Source organism: Salvelinus fontinalis, chromosome 5 (assembly GCF_029448725.1).
Source record: "Salvelinus fontinalis isolate EN_2023a chromosome 5, ASM2944872v1, whole genome shotgun sequence".
In the NCBI taxonomy this organism is placed as follows: Eukaryota; Metazoa; Chordata; class Actinopteri; order Salmoniformes; family Salmonidae; genus Salvelinus; species Salvelinus fontinalis.
The window spans coordinates 1433423-1450034 of record NC_074669.1 but is presented as its reverse complement, the minus strand read 5'-3'; the positions used below and the strand labels follow the sequence as shown (position 1 = coordinate 1450034).

At 49.0% G+C, this 16612-nt stretch overlaps 2 protein-coding genes across 2 annotated transcripts in view; both read right to left on the bottom strand.

Moving 5' to 3' along the window:
• Positions 1 to 11904, bottom strand: part of epx (eosinophil peroxidase) — a 39756-nt gene extending 27852 nt beyond the window's left edge. The window contains exons 1-5 of the mRNA XM_055921962.1: positions 11676 to 11904; positions 9561 to 9645; positions 8356 to 8446; positions 3701 to 3876; positions 1043 to 1175 (exon numbers count right to left, since the gene is read on the bottom strand). Coding sequence (XP_055777937.1) covers positions 1043 to 1175; positions 3701 to 3876; positions 8356 to 8446; positions 9561 to 9645; positions 11676 to 11693 — 503 coding nt within the window. The 5' untranslated portion in view covers positions 11694 to 11904. The remainder of the gene's footprint in view (positions 1 to 1042; positions 1176 to 3700; positions 3877 to 8355; positions 8447 to 9560; positions 9646 to 11675) is intronic.
• Positions 11905 to 13505: 1601 nt separating this feature from the next.
• The window catches only part of hps5 (HPS5 biogenesis of lysosomal organelles complex 2 subunit 2), a 38111-nt gene continuing 35004 nt past the window's right edge, over positions 13506 to 16612 (bottom strand). The window contains exons 22-23 of the mRNA XM_055924353.1: positions 16115 to 16423; positions 13506 to 14286 (exon numbers count right to left, since the gene is read on the bottom strand). Coding sequence (XP_055780328.1) covers positions 14226 to 14286; positions 16115 to 16423 — 370 coding nt within the window. The 3' untranslated portion in view covers positions 13506 to 14225. The remainder of the gene's footprint in view (positions 14287 to 16114; positions 16424 to 16612) is intronic.

Sequence of the window (16612 nt, the reverse complement as noted above, 5' to 3'; positions counted from 1 at the left end):
AGTCAACGTGCAGGGGTACGAGGTAATAATGAGGCTACATACGAGGAGAACCGGCACCGAGTCAACGTGCAGGGGTACGAGGTAATAATGAGGCTACATACGAGGAGAACCGGCACCGAGTCAACGTGCAGGGGTACGAGGTAATAATGAGGTTACATACGAGGAGAACCGGCACCGAGTCAACGTGCAGGGGTACGAGGTAATAATGAGGCTACATACGAGGAGAACCGGCACCGAGTCAACGTGCAGGGGTACGAGGTAATAATGAGGCTACATACGAGGAGAACCGGCACCGAGTCAACGTGCAGGGGTACGAGGTAATAATGAGGTTACACACGAGGAGAACCGGCACCGAGTCAACGTGCAGGGGTACGAGGTAATAATGAGGCTACATACGAGGAGAACCGACACCGAGTCAACGTGCAGGGGTACGAGGTAATAATGAGGTTACATACAAGTAGTACCGGCACCGAGTCAACGTGCAGGGGTACGAGGTAATAATGAGGCTACATACGAGGAGAACCGGCACCGAGTCAACGTGCAGGGGTACGAGGTAATAATGAGGCTACATACGAGGAGAACCGGCGCCGAGTCAACGTGCAGGGGTACGAGGTAATAATGAGGCTACATACGAGGAGAACCGGCACCGAGTCAACGTGCAGGGGTACGAGGTAATAATGAGGCTACATACGAGGAGAACCGGCACCGAGTCAACGTGCAGGGGTACGAGGTAATAATGAGGTTACATACGAGGAGAACCGGCACCGAGTCAACGTGCAGGGGTACGAGGTAATAATGAGGCTACATACGAGGAGAACCGGCACCGAGTCAACGTGCAGGGGTACGAGGTAATAATGAGGCTACATACGAGGAGAACCGGCACCGAGTCAACGTGCAGGGGTACGAGGTAATAATGAGGTTACACACGAGGAGAACCGGCACCGAGTCAACGTGCAGGGGTACGAGGTAATAATGAGGCTACATACGAGGAGAACCGACACCGAGTCAACGTGCAGGGGTTCGACAGACAAGACAGACAGACCTGTTGTTGCAATTCCCGGTGAATGAGCGATAGCGTTCAGACAGACAGCCAGTCTTACAGAGGGGTCTCTGCATCTCAGAGGAACAGCCTGTAGCCTGCAGTAGAACCTGCATGTCCTCCTCACTCAACAGGTCTGTTGGGGGACGGAGGGAGGGAGGGAAAAGAGACAGACAGACAGTCTTACAGAGCGTTCACACTACACAAGAGGCCTCTCCTAGCCAAACTAGCCTCGCCCTCATTTTTTTAATGTTACCTTTATTTAACTAGGCAAGTCAGTTAAGAACAAATTCTTATTTTCAAAGACGGCCTAGGGACAGTGGGTTAACTGCCTTGTTCAGGGGCAGAACGACAGATTTGTACCTTGTCAGCTCGGGGATTCTAACTTGCAACCTTTCGGTTACTAGTCCAACGCTTTAACCACTAGGCTAACCTGCTGCCCCTGCCGCACCCACCCACCCTCATGTGGGTGCTAACAAGCTAGCAAGCGAGCTAGGTAGTGCTACGTATCAACAGCCATTGACAGCCAATCCAGTAGGGGTTGGAAGCTATGGCGAGCTTCGATTGGTCCCTCGCTTTGCGTTATTGCAGAGGATTTTCATAAAGTTCAGCTTTCCCCAACTTTAGTCCCGCCCTGTTTAGCTCCTTCGCCCATGCCATTGCTCGCGTCGCTCAACGGTTCCCCCGCCCACTCTGCTTCTCTCGCTTTACTTCCATTGAAAGTGAATGGCTTCCGATGTTTCACTGCGCGATGCCGTTGTATAGTGTGAACGCATTGTTACGGAGAGGTCTCTGCATCTCAGAGGAACAGCTTGAAGCCTGTAGGAGAACCTGCAGATCCTCACTCAACAGGTCTGTTGGGGAACAGCTTGAAGCCTGTAGGAGAACCTGCAGATCCTCACTCAACAGGTCTGTTGGGGAACAGCTTGAAGCATGTAGGAGAACCTGCAGATCCTCACTCAACAGGTCTGTTGGGGAACAGCTTGAAGCCTGTAGGAGAACCTGCAGATCTTCACTCAACAGGTCTGTTGGGGAACAGCTTGAAGCCTGTAGGAGAACCTGCAGATCCTCACTCAACAGGTCTGTTGGGGAACAGCTTGAAGCCTGTAGGAGAACCTGCAGATCCTCACTCAACAGGTCTGTTGGGGAACAGCTGGAAGCCTGTAGGAGAACCTGCAGATCCCAGGTCTGTTGGGGGAGATTGACACACAACCCAAACTGTACCGCTGACTCAAACCATACTGTGTTTTCTGACATAGTTCCAGCAACTATGGTAACAAGGCCAACACAGCTCGGATCAGGTCGGCTATGTAGTATATGTGTAATATGATAGTTCAGTACCAGGTAGACTGGACTGGGCCATGGGTTAGACAGTACCAGGTAGGCTGGCCTGGGCCATGGGTTAGGCAGTACCAGGTAGGCTGGCCTGGGACATGGGTTAGACAGTACCAGGTAGACTGGGCTGGGACATGGGTTAGGGTTAGGCAGTACCAGGTAGGCTGGACTGGGACATGGGTTAGACAGTACCAGGTAGACTGGACTGGGACATGGGTTAGGGTTAGACAGTACCAGGTAGACTGGACTGGGACATGGGTTAGGGTTAGGCAGTACCAGGTAGGCTGGACTGGGACATGGGTTAGGGTTAGGCAGTACCAGGTAGGCTGGACTGGGACATGGGTTAGACAGTACCAGGTAGACTGGACTGGGACATGGGTTAGACAGTACCAGGTAGACTGGGCTGGGACATGGGTTAAGGTTAAACAGTACCAGGTAGGCTGGACTGGGACATGGGTTAGGGTTAGGCAGTACCATTTAGACTGGACTGGAGAATGGGTTAGGGTTAGGCAGTATCAGGTAGGCTGGACTGGGACATGGGTTAGGGTTAGGCAGTACCAGGTAGGCTGGCCTGGGCCATGGGTTAGGCAGTACCAGGTAGGCTGGCCTGGGACATGGGTTAGGGTTAGACAGTACCAGATAGGCTGGACTGGGACATGGGTTAGACAATACCAGGTAGACTGGACTGGGACATGGGTTAGGGTTAGGCAGCACCAGATAGGCTGGACTGGGACATGGGTTTGACAGTACCAGGTAGGCTGGACTGGGACATGGGTTTGACAGTACCAGGTAGGCTGGACTGGGACATGGGTTTGACAGTACCATTTAGACTGGACTGGACAATGGGTTAGGGTTAGGCAGTACCAGGTAGACTGGACTGGGACATGGGTTAGGGTTAGACAGTACCAGGTAGACTGGACTGGGCCATGGGTTAGGGTTAGACAGTACCAGATAGGCTGGACTGGGACATGGGTTAGACAATACCAGGTAGACTGGACTGGGACATGGGTTTGACAGTACCAGGTAGGCTGGACTGGGACATGGGTTTGACAGTACCATTTAGACTGGACTGGACAATGGGTTAGGGTTAGGCAGTACCAGGTAGGCTGGACTGGGACATGGGTTAGGGTTAGGCAGTACCAGGTAGGCTGGCCTGGGCCATGGGTTAGGCAGTACCAGGTAGGCTGGCCTGGGACATGGGTTAGACAGTACCAGGTAGGCTGGCCTGGGACATGGGTTAGACAGTACCAGGTAGACTGGACTGGGACATGGGTTAGGGTTAGGCAGTACCAGATAGGCTGGACTGGGACATGGGTTAGACAGTACCAGATAGACTGGACTGGGCCATGGTACTGGTGTAGACCATCTCTCTGATCAGTTCCACTGTATTGTCCAACAGCTCAGCGGCGCTGATGTGCCTCCTGGTCTGGGGTCCGATCTGTTTGAACTGGGCTAGGAGGTCACTGGGTCTCAGAGCACCCTCCGACAGAGATGTCTTCACTCTGGAAGGACAGAGGATAGTACCCATATTATCAGACAGACAGGCAGGCAGATGAACAGACAGGCAGGCAGATGAACAGACAGACAGGCAAGCAGACGAACAGACAGGCAGGCAGATGAACAGACAGGCAGACAGATGAAAAGACAGACAGGCAAGCAGACGAACAGACAGGCAGGCAGACGAACAGACAGGCAGGCAGAGGAACAGACAGGCAGGCACATGAACAGACAGGCAGACAGATGAACAGACAGGCAGATGAACAGACAGGCAGGCAGACGAACAGACAGGCAGGCAGATGAACAGACAGACAGGCAGATGAACAGACAGGCAGGCAGATGAACAGACAGGCAGGCAGGCAGACGAACAGACAGGCAGGCAGACGAACAGACAGACAGGCAGATGAACAGACAGGCAGATGAACAGACAGGCAGGCAGACGAACAGACAGGCAGGCAGACGAACAGACAGACAGGCAGATGAACAGACAGGCAGATGAACAGCCAGGCAGGCAGATGAACAGACAGACAGGCAGATGAACAGACAGGCAGGCAGACGAACAGACAGGCAGGCAGACGAACAGACAGGCAGGCAGACGAACAGACAGGCAGGCAGACGAACAGACAGACAGGCAGACAGAGGAACAGACAGGCAGGCAGACGAACAGACAGGCAGGCAGACGAACAGACAGGCAGGCAGACGAACAGACAGGCAGGCAGACGAACAGACAGGCAGGCAGACGAACAGACAGGCAGACAGAGGAACAGACAGGCAGGCAGATGAACAGACAGGCAGGCAGACGAACAGACAGGCAGACAAACAGACAAGCAGACAGAGGAACAGACAGGCAGGCAGATGAACAGACAGGCAGACAGACGAACAGACAGGCAGGCAGACGAACAGACAGGCAGGCAGATGGACAGGCAGGCAGACGAACAGACAGGCAGGCAGATGAACAGGCAGGCTGACGAACAGGCAGGCAGATGAACAGACAGGCAGGCAGATGAACAGACAGGCAGGCAGATGAACAGACAGGCAGGCAGATGAACAGACAGGCAGGCAGATGAACAGACAGGCAGGCAGATGAACAGACAGGCAGGCAGACGAACAGACAGGCAGGCAGACGAACAGGCAGGCAGGCAGATGAACAGACAAGCAGACGAACAGACAGGCAGGCAGACGAACAGACAGGCAGACAGGCAGACAGATGAACAGACAGGCAGATCAACAGACAGATGAACAGACAGGCAGACGAACAGACAGGCAGGCAGACGAACAGACAGGCAGGCAGACGAACAGACAGGCAGGCAGACGAACAGACAGGCAGGCAGACGAACAGACAGGCAGGCAGACGAACAGACAGGCAGACAGATGAACAGACAGGCAGGCCGATGAACAGACAGGCAAGCAGAAGAACAGACAGGCAGATGAACAGACAGGCAGGCAGAAGAACAGGCAGATGAACAGACAGGCAGGCAGACGAAAGGCAGGCAGATGAACAGACAGGCAGACAGATGAACGGACAGGCAGGCAGACGAACAGACAGGCAGGCAGACGAACAGACAGGCAGGCAGACGAACAGACAGGCAGACAGATGAACAGACAGGCAGATCAACAGACAGATGAACAGACAGGCAGACAAACAGACAGGCAGGCAGACGAACAGACAGGCAGGCAGACGAACAGACAGGCAGGCAGACGAACAGACAGGCAGGCAGACGAACAGACAGGCAGGCAGACGAACAGACAGGCAGGCAGACGAACAGACAGGCAGGCAGACGAACAGACAGGCAGACAGATGAACAGACAGGCAGGCCGATGAACAGACAGGCAAGCAGAAGAACAGACAGGCAGATGAACAGACAGGCAGGCAGAAGAACAGGCAGATGAACAGACAGGCAGGCAGACGAAAGGCAGGCAGATGAACAGACAGGCAGACAGATGAACGGACAGGCAGGCAGACGAACAGACAGGCAGGCAGACGAACAGACAGGCAGGCAGACGAACAGACAGGCAGACAGATGAACAGACAGGCAGATCAACAGACAGATGAACAGACAGGCAGACAAACAGACAGGCAGGCAGACGAACAGACAGGCAGGCAGACGAACAGACAGGCAGGCAGACGAACAGACAGGCAGGCAGACGAACAGACAGGCAGGCACATGAACAGACAGGCAGACAGATGAACAGACAGGCAGATGAACAGACAGGCAGGCAGACGAACAGACAGGCAGGCAGATGAACAGACAGGCAGATGAACAGACAGGCAGGCAGATGAACAGACAGGCAGGCAGACGAACAGACAGGCAGGCAGACGAACAGACAGACAGGCAGATGAACAGACAGGCAGATGAACAGACAGGCAGGCAGACAAACAGACAGGCAGGCAGACGAACAGACAGACAGGCAGATGAACAGACAGGCAGATGAACAGACAGGCAGGCAGACGAACAGACAGGCAGGCAGATGAACAGACAGGCAGATGAACAGACAGGCAGGCAGATGAACAGACAGGCAGGCAGATGAACAGACAGACAGGCAGATGAACAGACAGACAGGCAGATGAACAGAGAGGCAGGCAGACGAACAGACAGGCAGGCAGACGAACAGACAGGCAGGCAGACGAACAGACAGGCAGGCAGACGAACAGACAGGCAGGCAGACGAACAGACAGGCAGGCAGACGAACAGACAGGCAGGCAGATGAACAGACAGGCAGACAGATGAACAGACAGGCAGGCAGAAGAACAGGCAGATGAACAGACAGGCAGGCAGACGAACAAACAGGCAGGCAGACGAACAGACAGGCAGGCAGACGAACAGACAGGCAGGCAGACGAACAGACAGGCAGGCAGATGAACAGACAGGCAGACAGATGAACAGACAGGCAGGCAGAAGAACAGGCAGATGAACAGACAGGCAGGCAGACGAACAGACAGGCAGGCAGATGAACAGACAGGCAGACAGATGAACAGACAGGCAGGCCGATGAACAGACAGGCAGGCAGACGAACAGACAGGCAGGCAGACGAACAGACAGGCAGACAGATGAACAGACAGACAGGCAGATGAACAGACAGGCAGACGAACAGACAGGCAGATGAACAGACAGGCAGGCAGATGAACAGACAGGCAGGCAGACGAACAGACAGGCAGGCAGACGAACAGGCAGGCAGGCAGATGAACAGACAGGCAGACGAACAGACAGGCAGGCAGACGAACAGACAGGCAGGCAGGCAGACGAACAGACAGGCAGACAGGCAGACAGATGAACAGACAGGCAGATCAACAGACAGATGAACAGACAGGCAGACGAACAGACAGGCAGGCAGACGAACAGACAGGCAGGCAGACGAACAGACAGGCAGGCAGACGAACAGACAGGCAGGCAGACGAACAGACAGGCAGGCAGACGAACAGACAGGCAGACAGATGAACAGACAGGCAGATCAACAGACAGATGAACAGACAGGCAGACAAACAGACAGGCAGGCAGACGAACAGACAGGCAGGCAGACGAACAGACAGGCAGGCAGACGAACAGACAGGCAGGCAGACGAACAGACAGGCAGGCAGATGAACAGACAGGCAGATGAACAGACAGGCAGGCAGATGAACAGACAGGCAGGCAGACGAACAGACAGGCAGGCAGACGAACAGACAGACAGGCAGATGAACAGACAGGCAGATGAACAGACAGGCAGGCAGACGAACAGACAGGCAGGCAGACGAACAGACAGACAGGCAGATGAACAGACAGGCAGATGAACAGACAGGCAGATGAACAGACAGGCAGATGAACAAACAGGCAGGCAGATGAACAGACAGGCAGGCAGATGAACAGACAGACAGGCAGATGAACAGACAGACAGGCAGATGGACAGACAGGCAGGCAGACGAACAGACAGGCAGGCAGACGAACAGACAGGCAGGCAGACGAACAGACAGGCAGGCAGACGAACAGACAGGCAGGCAGACGAACAGACAGGCAGGCAGACGAACAGACAGGCAGGCAGATGAACAGACAGGCAGACAGATGAACAGACAGGCAGGCAGAAGAACAGGCAGATGAACAGACAGGCAGGCAGACGAACAAACAGGCAGGCAGACGAACAGACAGGCAGGCAGACGAACAGACAGGCAGGCAGACGAACAGACAGGCAGGCAGATGAACAGACAGGCAGACAGATGAACAGACAGGCAGGCAGACGAACAGACAGGCAGACAGATGAACAGACAGACAGGCAGATGAACAGACAGGCAGACGAACAGACAGGCAGATGAACAGACAGGCAGGCAGATGAACAGACAGGCAGGCAGATGAACAGACAGGCAGGCAGATGAACAGACAGACAGGCAGATGAACAGACAGACAGGCAGACCCTAATTGGTAAATAGCATTTCTCTTTTCATAGACATCAACATGGCTTTTCACAAATAATCTGAGCATTTTACTGAGGATAATCTTCTTCTATTGGCTCACCTCTCCTTGGTGTGGGCGTAAGCAGCATTGGTACGTTCTAAAGCCCTTTTCAGAGCCTCCTCTACCAACGTAGAGCGCAGATAGGGAACCCCTGGAGATGATACAATACAATGAATAACCCATGGAACTCTTTATGCCTTGGAATGAGTCAAGGAGTAGTAGCCCTTTATAAACAGGTGAGTTTATTACTAACCCAGAGCGTTGCGTAACAGGCAAGCAGCTGCACTCAACGTGTTTCGGGGTACGTTCCAATACTCTTAACAATGCTACTCTGCACCACCTGGCGGCGCGCATGTGTAATTACCTTAATAACCACATCGCCACACTTATAGTATAGTGAGTGCATATACATTTTAAGATACAAAATGTTCCAGAAAACGCTCTCTAACTAGGTTTCTACCCGACCTTTTTATGCGCGCAATGTACACATTTGGAGTCACGCATTGACATGTGTGGCAGCCAGCTGTGTGTTCATCCCACTACAACTCGTCGGGAAAGCACGCAGTTTATTAGGCTACAGAATAAATAAATGATGATGAACTTCACAGGATGGTTGTGTCCAAGGTTGTGAGCTTGATGCTCCTTTCCAATAAAATATCGAGCGTCTTATTTTGGTGAGATGATGATCGATGCTTGACAAATACAATTATTGTCCCTATTATCCATAATGTAGACTAGCCGAACCGCACTGAATCGGTTGTTGGCTAGAGCGAACGCGCCAAGAACCAGATTGGGAACGTGTGCTATTTAATGCAACAGATTCGGTAGTGAAAGAGTGGAAAATGCGATGGAAACACATTTTGAATTTTAGATATCTAAACATGAAAGCATGAAAACTTAAGCAGAAAATGTGTTTTTTTGTGTACAATATGTCATCACCCACAATTATTATTTTTTAAATCAGCAACAAGTCCATTTGGTCCACTGCGGATTTTAGAATATTCGCATGGGAATCTGTCACCGTTTGGATAGAAACCTAACTAATGACACTGATCAATAATAACTGATATGACAATACTCTTTATTATATTGGACGACATAATCGGTTCCCAACAATCCCTTTAATTATACAACAGGTGATCCAATAGGATCCAATTATCAATTCTTGTCATAAACATGGATGACCCCCTTTTAAAAAATGTCTTATAATCTCATGACAATATGAATTGTTGTCAACAGGCCATTTAACACACAGCACAGTGTACCTGAGTCATTGTGAGCTAGCTTGGTTGGTGAGGCCGGGTGGGGCAGACAGCAGAGCAGAGCTAGAGACAGAACAATCAGCAGACCCTACAACAACAAGACAGGAGACATTTCAGATCAACATAGAGGTAGTCTGGGAACCTAGAACCACATTTTACACTCTGTCACCAGATCAACATAGAGGTAGTCTGGGAACCTAGAACCACATTTTACACTCTGTCACCAGATCAACATAGAGGTAGTCTGGGAACCCAGAACCACATTTTACACTCTGTCATGAGATCAACATAGAGGTAGTCTGGGAACCTAGAACCACATTTTACACTCTGTCATCAGATCAACATAGAGGTAGTCTGGGAACCTAGAACCACATTTTACACTCTGTCACCAGATCAACATAGAGGTAGTCTGGGAACCTAGAACCACATTTTACACTCTGTCACCAGATCAACATAGAGGTAGTCTGGGAACCCAGAACCACATTTTACACTCTGTCATGAGATCAACATAGAGGTAGTCTGGGAACCTAGAACCACATTTTACACTCTGTCACCAGATCAACATAGAGGTAGTCTGGGAACCTAGAACCACATTTTACACTCTGTCACCAGATCAACATAGAGGTAGTCTGGGAACATAGAACCACATTTTACACTCTGTCACCAGATCAACATAGAGGTAGTCTGGGAACCTAGAACCACATTTTACACTCTGTCACCAGATCAACATAGAGGTAGTCTGGGAACCTAGAACCACATTTTACACTCTGTCACCAGATCAACATAGAGGTAGTCTGGGAACCTAGAACCACATTTTACACTCTGTCACGAGATCAACATAGAGGTAGTGTGGGAACCTAGAACCACATTTTACACTCTGTCACCAGATCAACATAGAGGTAGTCTGGGAAACTAGAACCACATTTTACACTTTGTCACGAGATCAACATAGAGGTAGTCTGGGAACATAGAACCACATTTTACACTCTGTCACGAGATCAACATAGAGGTAGTGTGGGAACCTAGAACCACATTTTACACTCTGTCACGAGATCAACATAGAGGTAGTGTGGGAACCTAGAACCACATTTTACACTCTGTCACGAGATCAACATAGAGGTAGTCTGGGAACCTAGAACCACATTTTACACTCTGTCACCAGATCAACATAGAGGTAGTCTGGGAACCTAGAACCACATTTTACACTCTGTCACGAGATCAACATAAAGGTAGTCTGGGAACCTAGAACCACATTTTACGCTCTGTCACCAGATCAACATAGAGGTAGTCTGGGAACCTAGAACCACATTTTACACTCTGTCACAAGATCATGAGAGGTAGTCTGGGAACCTAGAACCACATTTTACACTCTGTCACAAGATCATGAGAGGTAGTCTACTTTCAGATCAACATAGAGGTAGTCTACTTTCAGATCAACACAGAGGTAGTCTACTTTCAGATCAACATAGAGGTAGTCTACTTTCAGATCAACACAGAGGTAGTCTACTTTCAGATCAACACAGAGGTAGTCTACTGTCAGATCAACAGAGGTAGTCTACTTTCAGATCAACACAGAGGTAGTCTACTGTCAGATCAACAGAGGTAGTCTACTTTCAGATCAACACAGAGGTAGTCTACTGTCAGATCAACAGAGGTAGTCTACTTTCAGATCAACAGAGGTAGTCTACTGTCAGATCAACACAGAGGTAGTCTACTGTCAGATCAACAGAGGTAGTCTACTGTCAGATCAACAGAGGTAGTCTACTGTCAGATCAACACAGAGGTAGTCTACTTTCAGATCAACAGAGGTAGTCTACTGTCAGATCAACAGAGGTAGTCTACTTTCAGATCAACAGAGGTAGTCTACTTTCAGATCAACACAGAGGTAGTCTACTGTCAGATCAACAGAGGTAGTCTACTATCAGATCAACACAGAGGTAGTCTACTGTCAGATCAACACAGAGGTAGTCTACTGTCAGATCAACAGAGGTAGTCTACTGTCAGATCAACACAGAGGTAGTCTACTGTCACATCCATTTATATTGCCTTATAATATTGGAATGGAAAGAAGGTAAATAAGCTAGAAGGTGACGTCATATAAAAAAGAGGAATCCTTACCACGGGTGGCATGTCCATCTATCTGTTAGTGAAGCAGGTCTCCAAAAGAAGCAGGTCAGAATTAGGCATCAACCAGTGTTCATTTGAAGGTGCTGGTGTTTGAAACGGCTGTGTCATTTAGTACCATACAGACTTAATAACCTAAATGCATGTTTATGAGGCCCGAATTAATAATATGTACCTTAAAGGGCGCTACTAAGCATCTTGAGTTTCAATCAACAGGTGTGTGTGTGGCATGTCTTCCTTAAAAGCAGGTGAAGTTGACTCTTTTTATACTCTGGCAGCACAGTCAACAGTTTTTTTTTTTTTGTGTGTGTGTGTGTGTGTGTGTGTGTGTGTGTGTGTGTGTGTGTGTGTGTGTGTGTGTGTGTGTGTGTGTGTGTGTGTGTGTGTGCGTGCGTGCGTGCGTGCGTGCGTGCGTGCGGGCGTGCGTGCGTGCGGGCGGGCGCGTGGTCACTAGGAATGTCCAGAATCCACTTATCAGTGTGTCTGGTGACAACCCCTCAACATCAAAGAACTCTCTGTCGAGTCTTGTTGACCAGAACCATTTGAACTCTTATTGCAATCCGAGAGCGGATAGATTCTTCTCAGCATTCAACCATTTTGTCTATTGAGTCAATAGCTAGAATTCATCTACAGTATGTAAAAAAAAAAAAACACATTTACAATCCATAGAATGGAGTTTCTTTATGTCATGAAGAACACCGACATTACAGAGCATTATGTTAAAGATGCCTGTATTTAAAACCATCCTCTTAAAACGTTTCCTCAAGCACCAGTATTTGGATGATAATCTCTAGATTAAACAGAAGCCGATAGATCTGTCAGATGAGGAAGGCACAACTCCAGAGACACGTGTTCATTAGAGGCTATACAAATCCCCCCCCCCCCCCTCTGGATTCATTAATGGGGTATGAAGGACACGTGTCTTAGAGAACGACTCAACGGACCAGTAGATTTCTTATTCATCTACATGTAATAGCTATGAATCCCACCGCAAAGAATCAGAAAGCAACAATTCTAGGTGCTGATTTGACTCTTTCAACAAAAAAAAAAAGGCAGCTGTAATTCCGATCAGGATAAACAGCATGGAATGTAACGGTGACATCGTCCATATTATTCCACAGTTTTCAATTAAAAAAAAAAAGTCCCGTCTATCTGTTCGCCCGTCTATCTGTCTCTCTGTTCTAAACACGGAGTGTCAGTGTCTTCAGTGGCTCTGCCCAAAATGTCGAAACCTTTGAATCTGATTGTCACAAAGCCAGGGGCTTCCAATGACACGACCAGGTGGGCAAGAAAGGACCGGAGGAGATAGGAGATGAGTGAGTGGAGAGGATTATGCGAAGGACCGGAGGAGAAGGAGATAACATGAGGACTGTTTTTGGAAAATGGAGCTCATTTTTTGAGGTCAATCAAATTTGTTCAATTGAAAATGTAATGTTTTGTTTTTGAGAAATTTTTTTAAAATGTAAATTTTTTGTCTCTTTTAGAAGGAGTTCAAGATACAATAACAACGTTTCTGTACTTTCTCTCTCTCGTTCCTCCTAGTTGTTATCGCTCCGATGTTCCAGGTGTGTATTTATCACGCACCGTTTCACGAGAAAACAAAGGCTCATTTCATTCCAGTGTTATTAATACTATCTGTAATGACAGTACTACCAACACAACAACTTCACCCGCTTGCACAAGAGACACACTCTGCATGTGTCGTTCACTTCTTCCACACACAGCAACATGAAAACCATTTATCCTGGGAGGTAGTAAGCCTTTCTCCCATTTTTAAGCGTTCTTTAAATAAAGTTTGATTTGTAATAATAACAGTCAGTGGGATCAGATCATCATCATATATTTTATTATTCACATTAAATATTATATTAATAGATTAGAGCATTTCAATAAAATTATATTTTCACAATTGTCTTCAAAACAATTCATTTCAGGTGCTTTATAACCATGTCGCAGTAGTTTGACCCAAGGAGGAAATCGTCGTTAATAACAAAAGTCAGATATACCATCATCAGGATTCAAAATACATCCGAGGATCTTACAATTCAAAAACAATACTTTCAGATAATTCATAAGATTAATCCCATATTTCTTCGGTAAGGCAGGGTTTTTGGCAACTATAAAATATAACAACTTAAATGCAGTCGCCTGTCTTGACTGTACCAGGTCAAACAGAGTCGCATTCTAGAATGGTGTAACATAAATTATTATGGCCCAGTTTAAAAAGTAGTCATGAACAGTACAACATAAATGATTATAGCCCAGTTTAAAAAGTAGTTAGTAAGCATTGTGGTCACATTAAGGGTAATTTAACTTGTTTCGGATCAGATCGGCTCTGGATCAGATCAGGGGTCAATTGCATTTCAATTCAGTCAATTAAATTGCTTTTTCAATGTGGATAACTAGAATTTAAATTTCCGTTTAACTGCCTGAATTGGAAATGGAATTGACCCCAACATTGCTCCCCATAGCAGTTGTCCGTAATAGTTGTTCTGAATGGCGTTGGTTGAGGACCCGCTTGGCGCATTGGTTGGTGTTGTCTCGCTAAGCATGCTGGGACCAGAGGAAGCGATCACAGCGCTCCAGCATGGTCTGGATCAGAGCCCTGGGGTAGACAGGAGAAAGACAGGAACATTAGTATCATGTGTGGTTTTTGTATAACCTTGTCTTGTCTACGGCCCTATTTGTATAACCTTGTCTTGTCTAGGGCCCTATTTGTATAACCTTGTGTTGTCTAGGGCCCTATTTGTATAACCTTGTGTTGTCTAGGGCCCTATTTGTATAACCTTGTCTTGTCTAGGGCCCTATTTGTATAACCTTGTCTTGTCTAGGGCCCTATTTGTATAACCTTGTCTTGTCTAGGGCCCTATTTGTATAACCTTGTCTTGTCTAGGGCCCTATTTGTATAACCTTGTGTTGTCTACGGCCCTATTTGTGTAACCTTGTGTTGTCTAGGGCCCTATTTGTATAACCTTGTGTTGTCTAGGGCCCTATTTGTATAATCTTGTGTTGTCTAGGGCCCTATTTGTATAACTTTGTGTTGTCTACGGCCCTATTTGTATAACCTTGTGTTGTCTAGGGCCCTATTTGTATAACCTTGTGTTGTCTAGGGCCCTATTTGTATAACCTTGTGTTGTCTAGGGCCCTATTTGTATAACCTTGTGTTGTCTAGGGGATGATTGTTATGATATCAATCAATGACATTGTTTTTTTAACTAGCTGATCATCGTCCCTGGTATCATCGTCCCTGGTATCTTGTATCATCGTCCCTGGTATATGGTATCACAGTCCCTGGTATATGGTATCACAGTCCCTGGTATATGGTATCATCGTCCCTGGTATCATCGTCCCTGGTATCTTGTATCATCGTCCCTGGTATATGGTATCACAGTCCCTGGTATATGGTATCACAGTCCCTGGTATATGGTATCACAGTCCCTGGTATATGGTATCACAGTCCCTGGTATATGGTATCGCCGTCCCTGGTATATGGTATCACCGTCCCTGGTATATGGTATCACCGTCCCTGGTATATGGTATCACCGTCCCTGGTATATGGTATCACCGTCCCTGGTATATGGTATCACAGTCCCTGGTATATGGTATCGCCGTCCCTGGTATATGGTATCGCCGTCCCTGGTATATGGTATCACCGTCCCTGGTATATGGTATCACCGTCCCTGGTATATGGTATCACCGTCCCTGGTATATGGTATCACCGTCCCTGGTATATGGTATCACCGTCCCTGGTATATGGTATCACAGTCCCTGGTATATGGTATCACAGTCCCTGGTATCATAGTCCCTGGTATCTGTTATCATTGTCCCTAGTATCATAGTCCCTGGTATCACAGTATCTGGTATCACAGTCCCTGGTATCACAGTCCCTGGTATCACAGTCCCTGGTATCACAGTCCCTGGTATCACAGTCCCTGGTATCACAGTCCCTGGTATCACAGTCCCTGGTATCTGGTATCATCGTCCCTGGTATCACAGTATCTGGTATCACAGTCCCTGGTATCACAGTCCCTGGTATCTGGTTTCATCGTCCCTGGTATCACAGTATCTGGTATCACAGTCCCTGGTATCACAGTCCCTGGTATCTGGTTTCATCGTCCCTGGTATCACAGTATCTGGTATCACAGTCCCTGGTATCACAGTCCCTGGTTTCATCGTCCCTGGTATCATAGTCCCTTGTATCTGGTATCATATTCCCTGGTATCACAGTCCCTGGTATCTGTTATCATCCCTGGTATCACAGTCCCTGGTATCTGGTTTCATCGTCCCTGGTATCACAGTCCCTGGTATCATAGTACCTGGTATCTGGTATAATAGTCCCTGGTATCTGTTATCATCGTCCCTGGTATCACAGTCCCTGGTATATGGTATCATAGTCCCTGGTATCATAGTACCTGATATCATCCATCACCCACCTTTGTCTCTTCTCAGCCACACGTAGCAGCTCACAGACCAGGGTGGAGTGTGGCCCCAGCTCCATGTCCGACTGCATCCCCACCTCCTGTAGGGCCCCAAGGGCCCGGTCGGGGCCCACAGCCCGGGCCAGACGCAAGACCAGGTTCTCTGGAGTCACCTCTGTCTGGATATGGTCAGCTGCAGAGCCACCGTTGGTCAGGCTGGGGCTGGTCCCGTTGGAGGCTAGGGCCAGGGAGAGGGTGGGAGCTGGGGAGGGGGTGGGAGCCAGGGAGGGGGTAGGAGCCAGGGAAGGGGTGGGAGCCAGGGAGAGGGTGGGAGCCAGGGAGAGGGTGGGAGCCGGGGAGAGGGTAGGAGCCGGGGAGAGGGTGGGAGCCGGGGAGAGGGTGGGAGCCGGGGAGGGGGTAGGAGCCGGGGAGGGGGTAGTAGCCAGGGAGAGGGTAGGAGCCGGGGAGAGGGTAGGAGCCGGGGAGAGGGTAGGAGCCGGGGAGAGGGTAGGA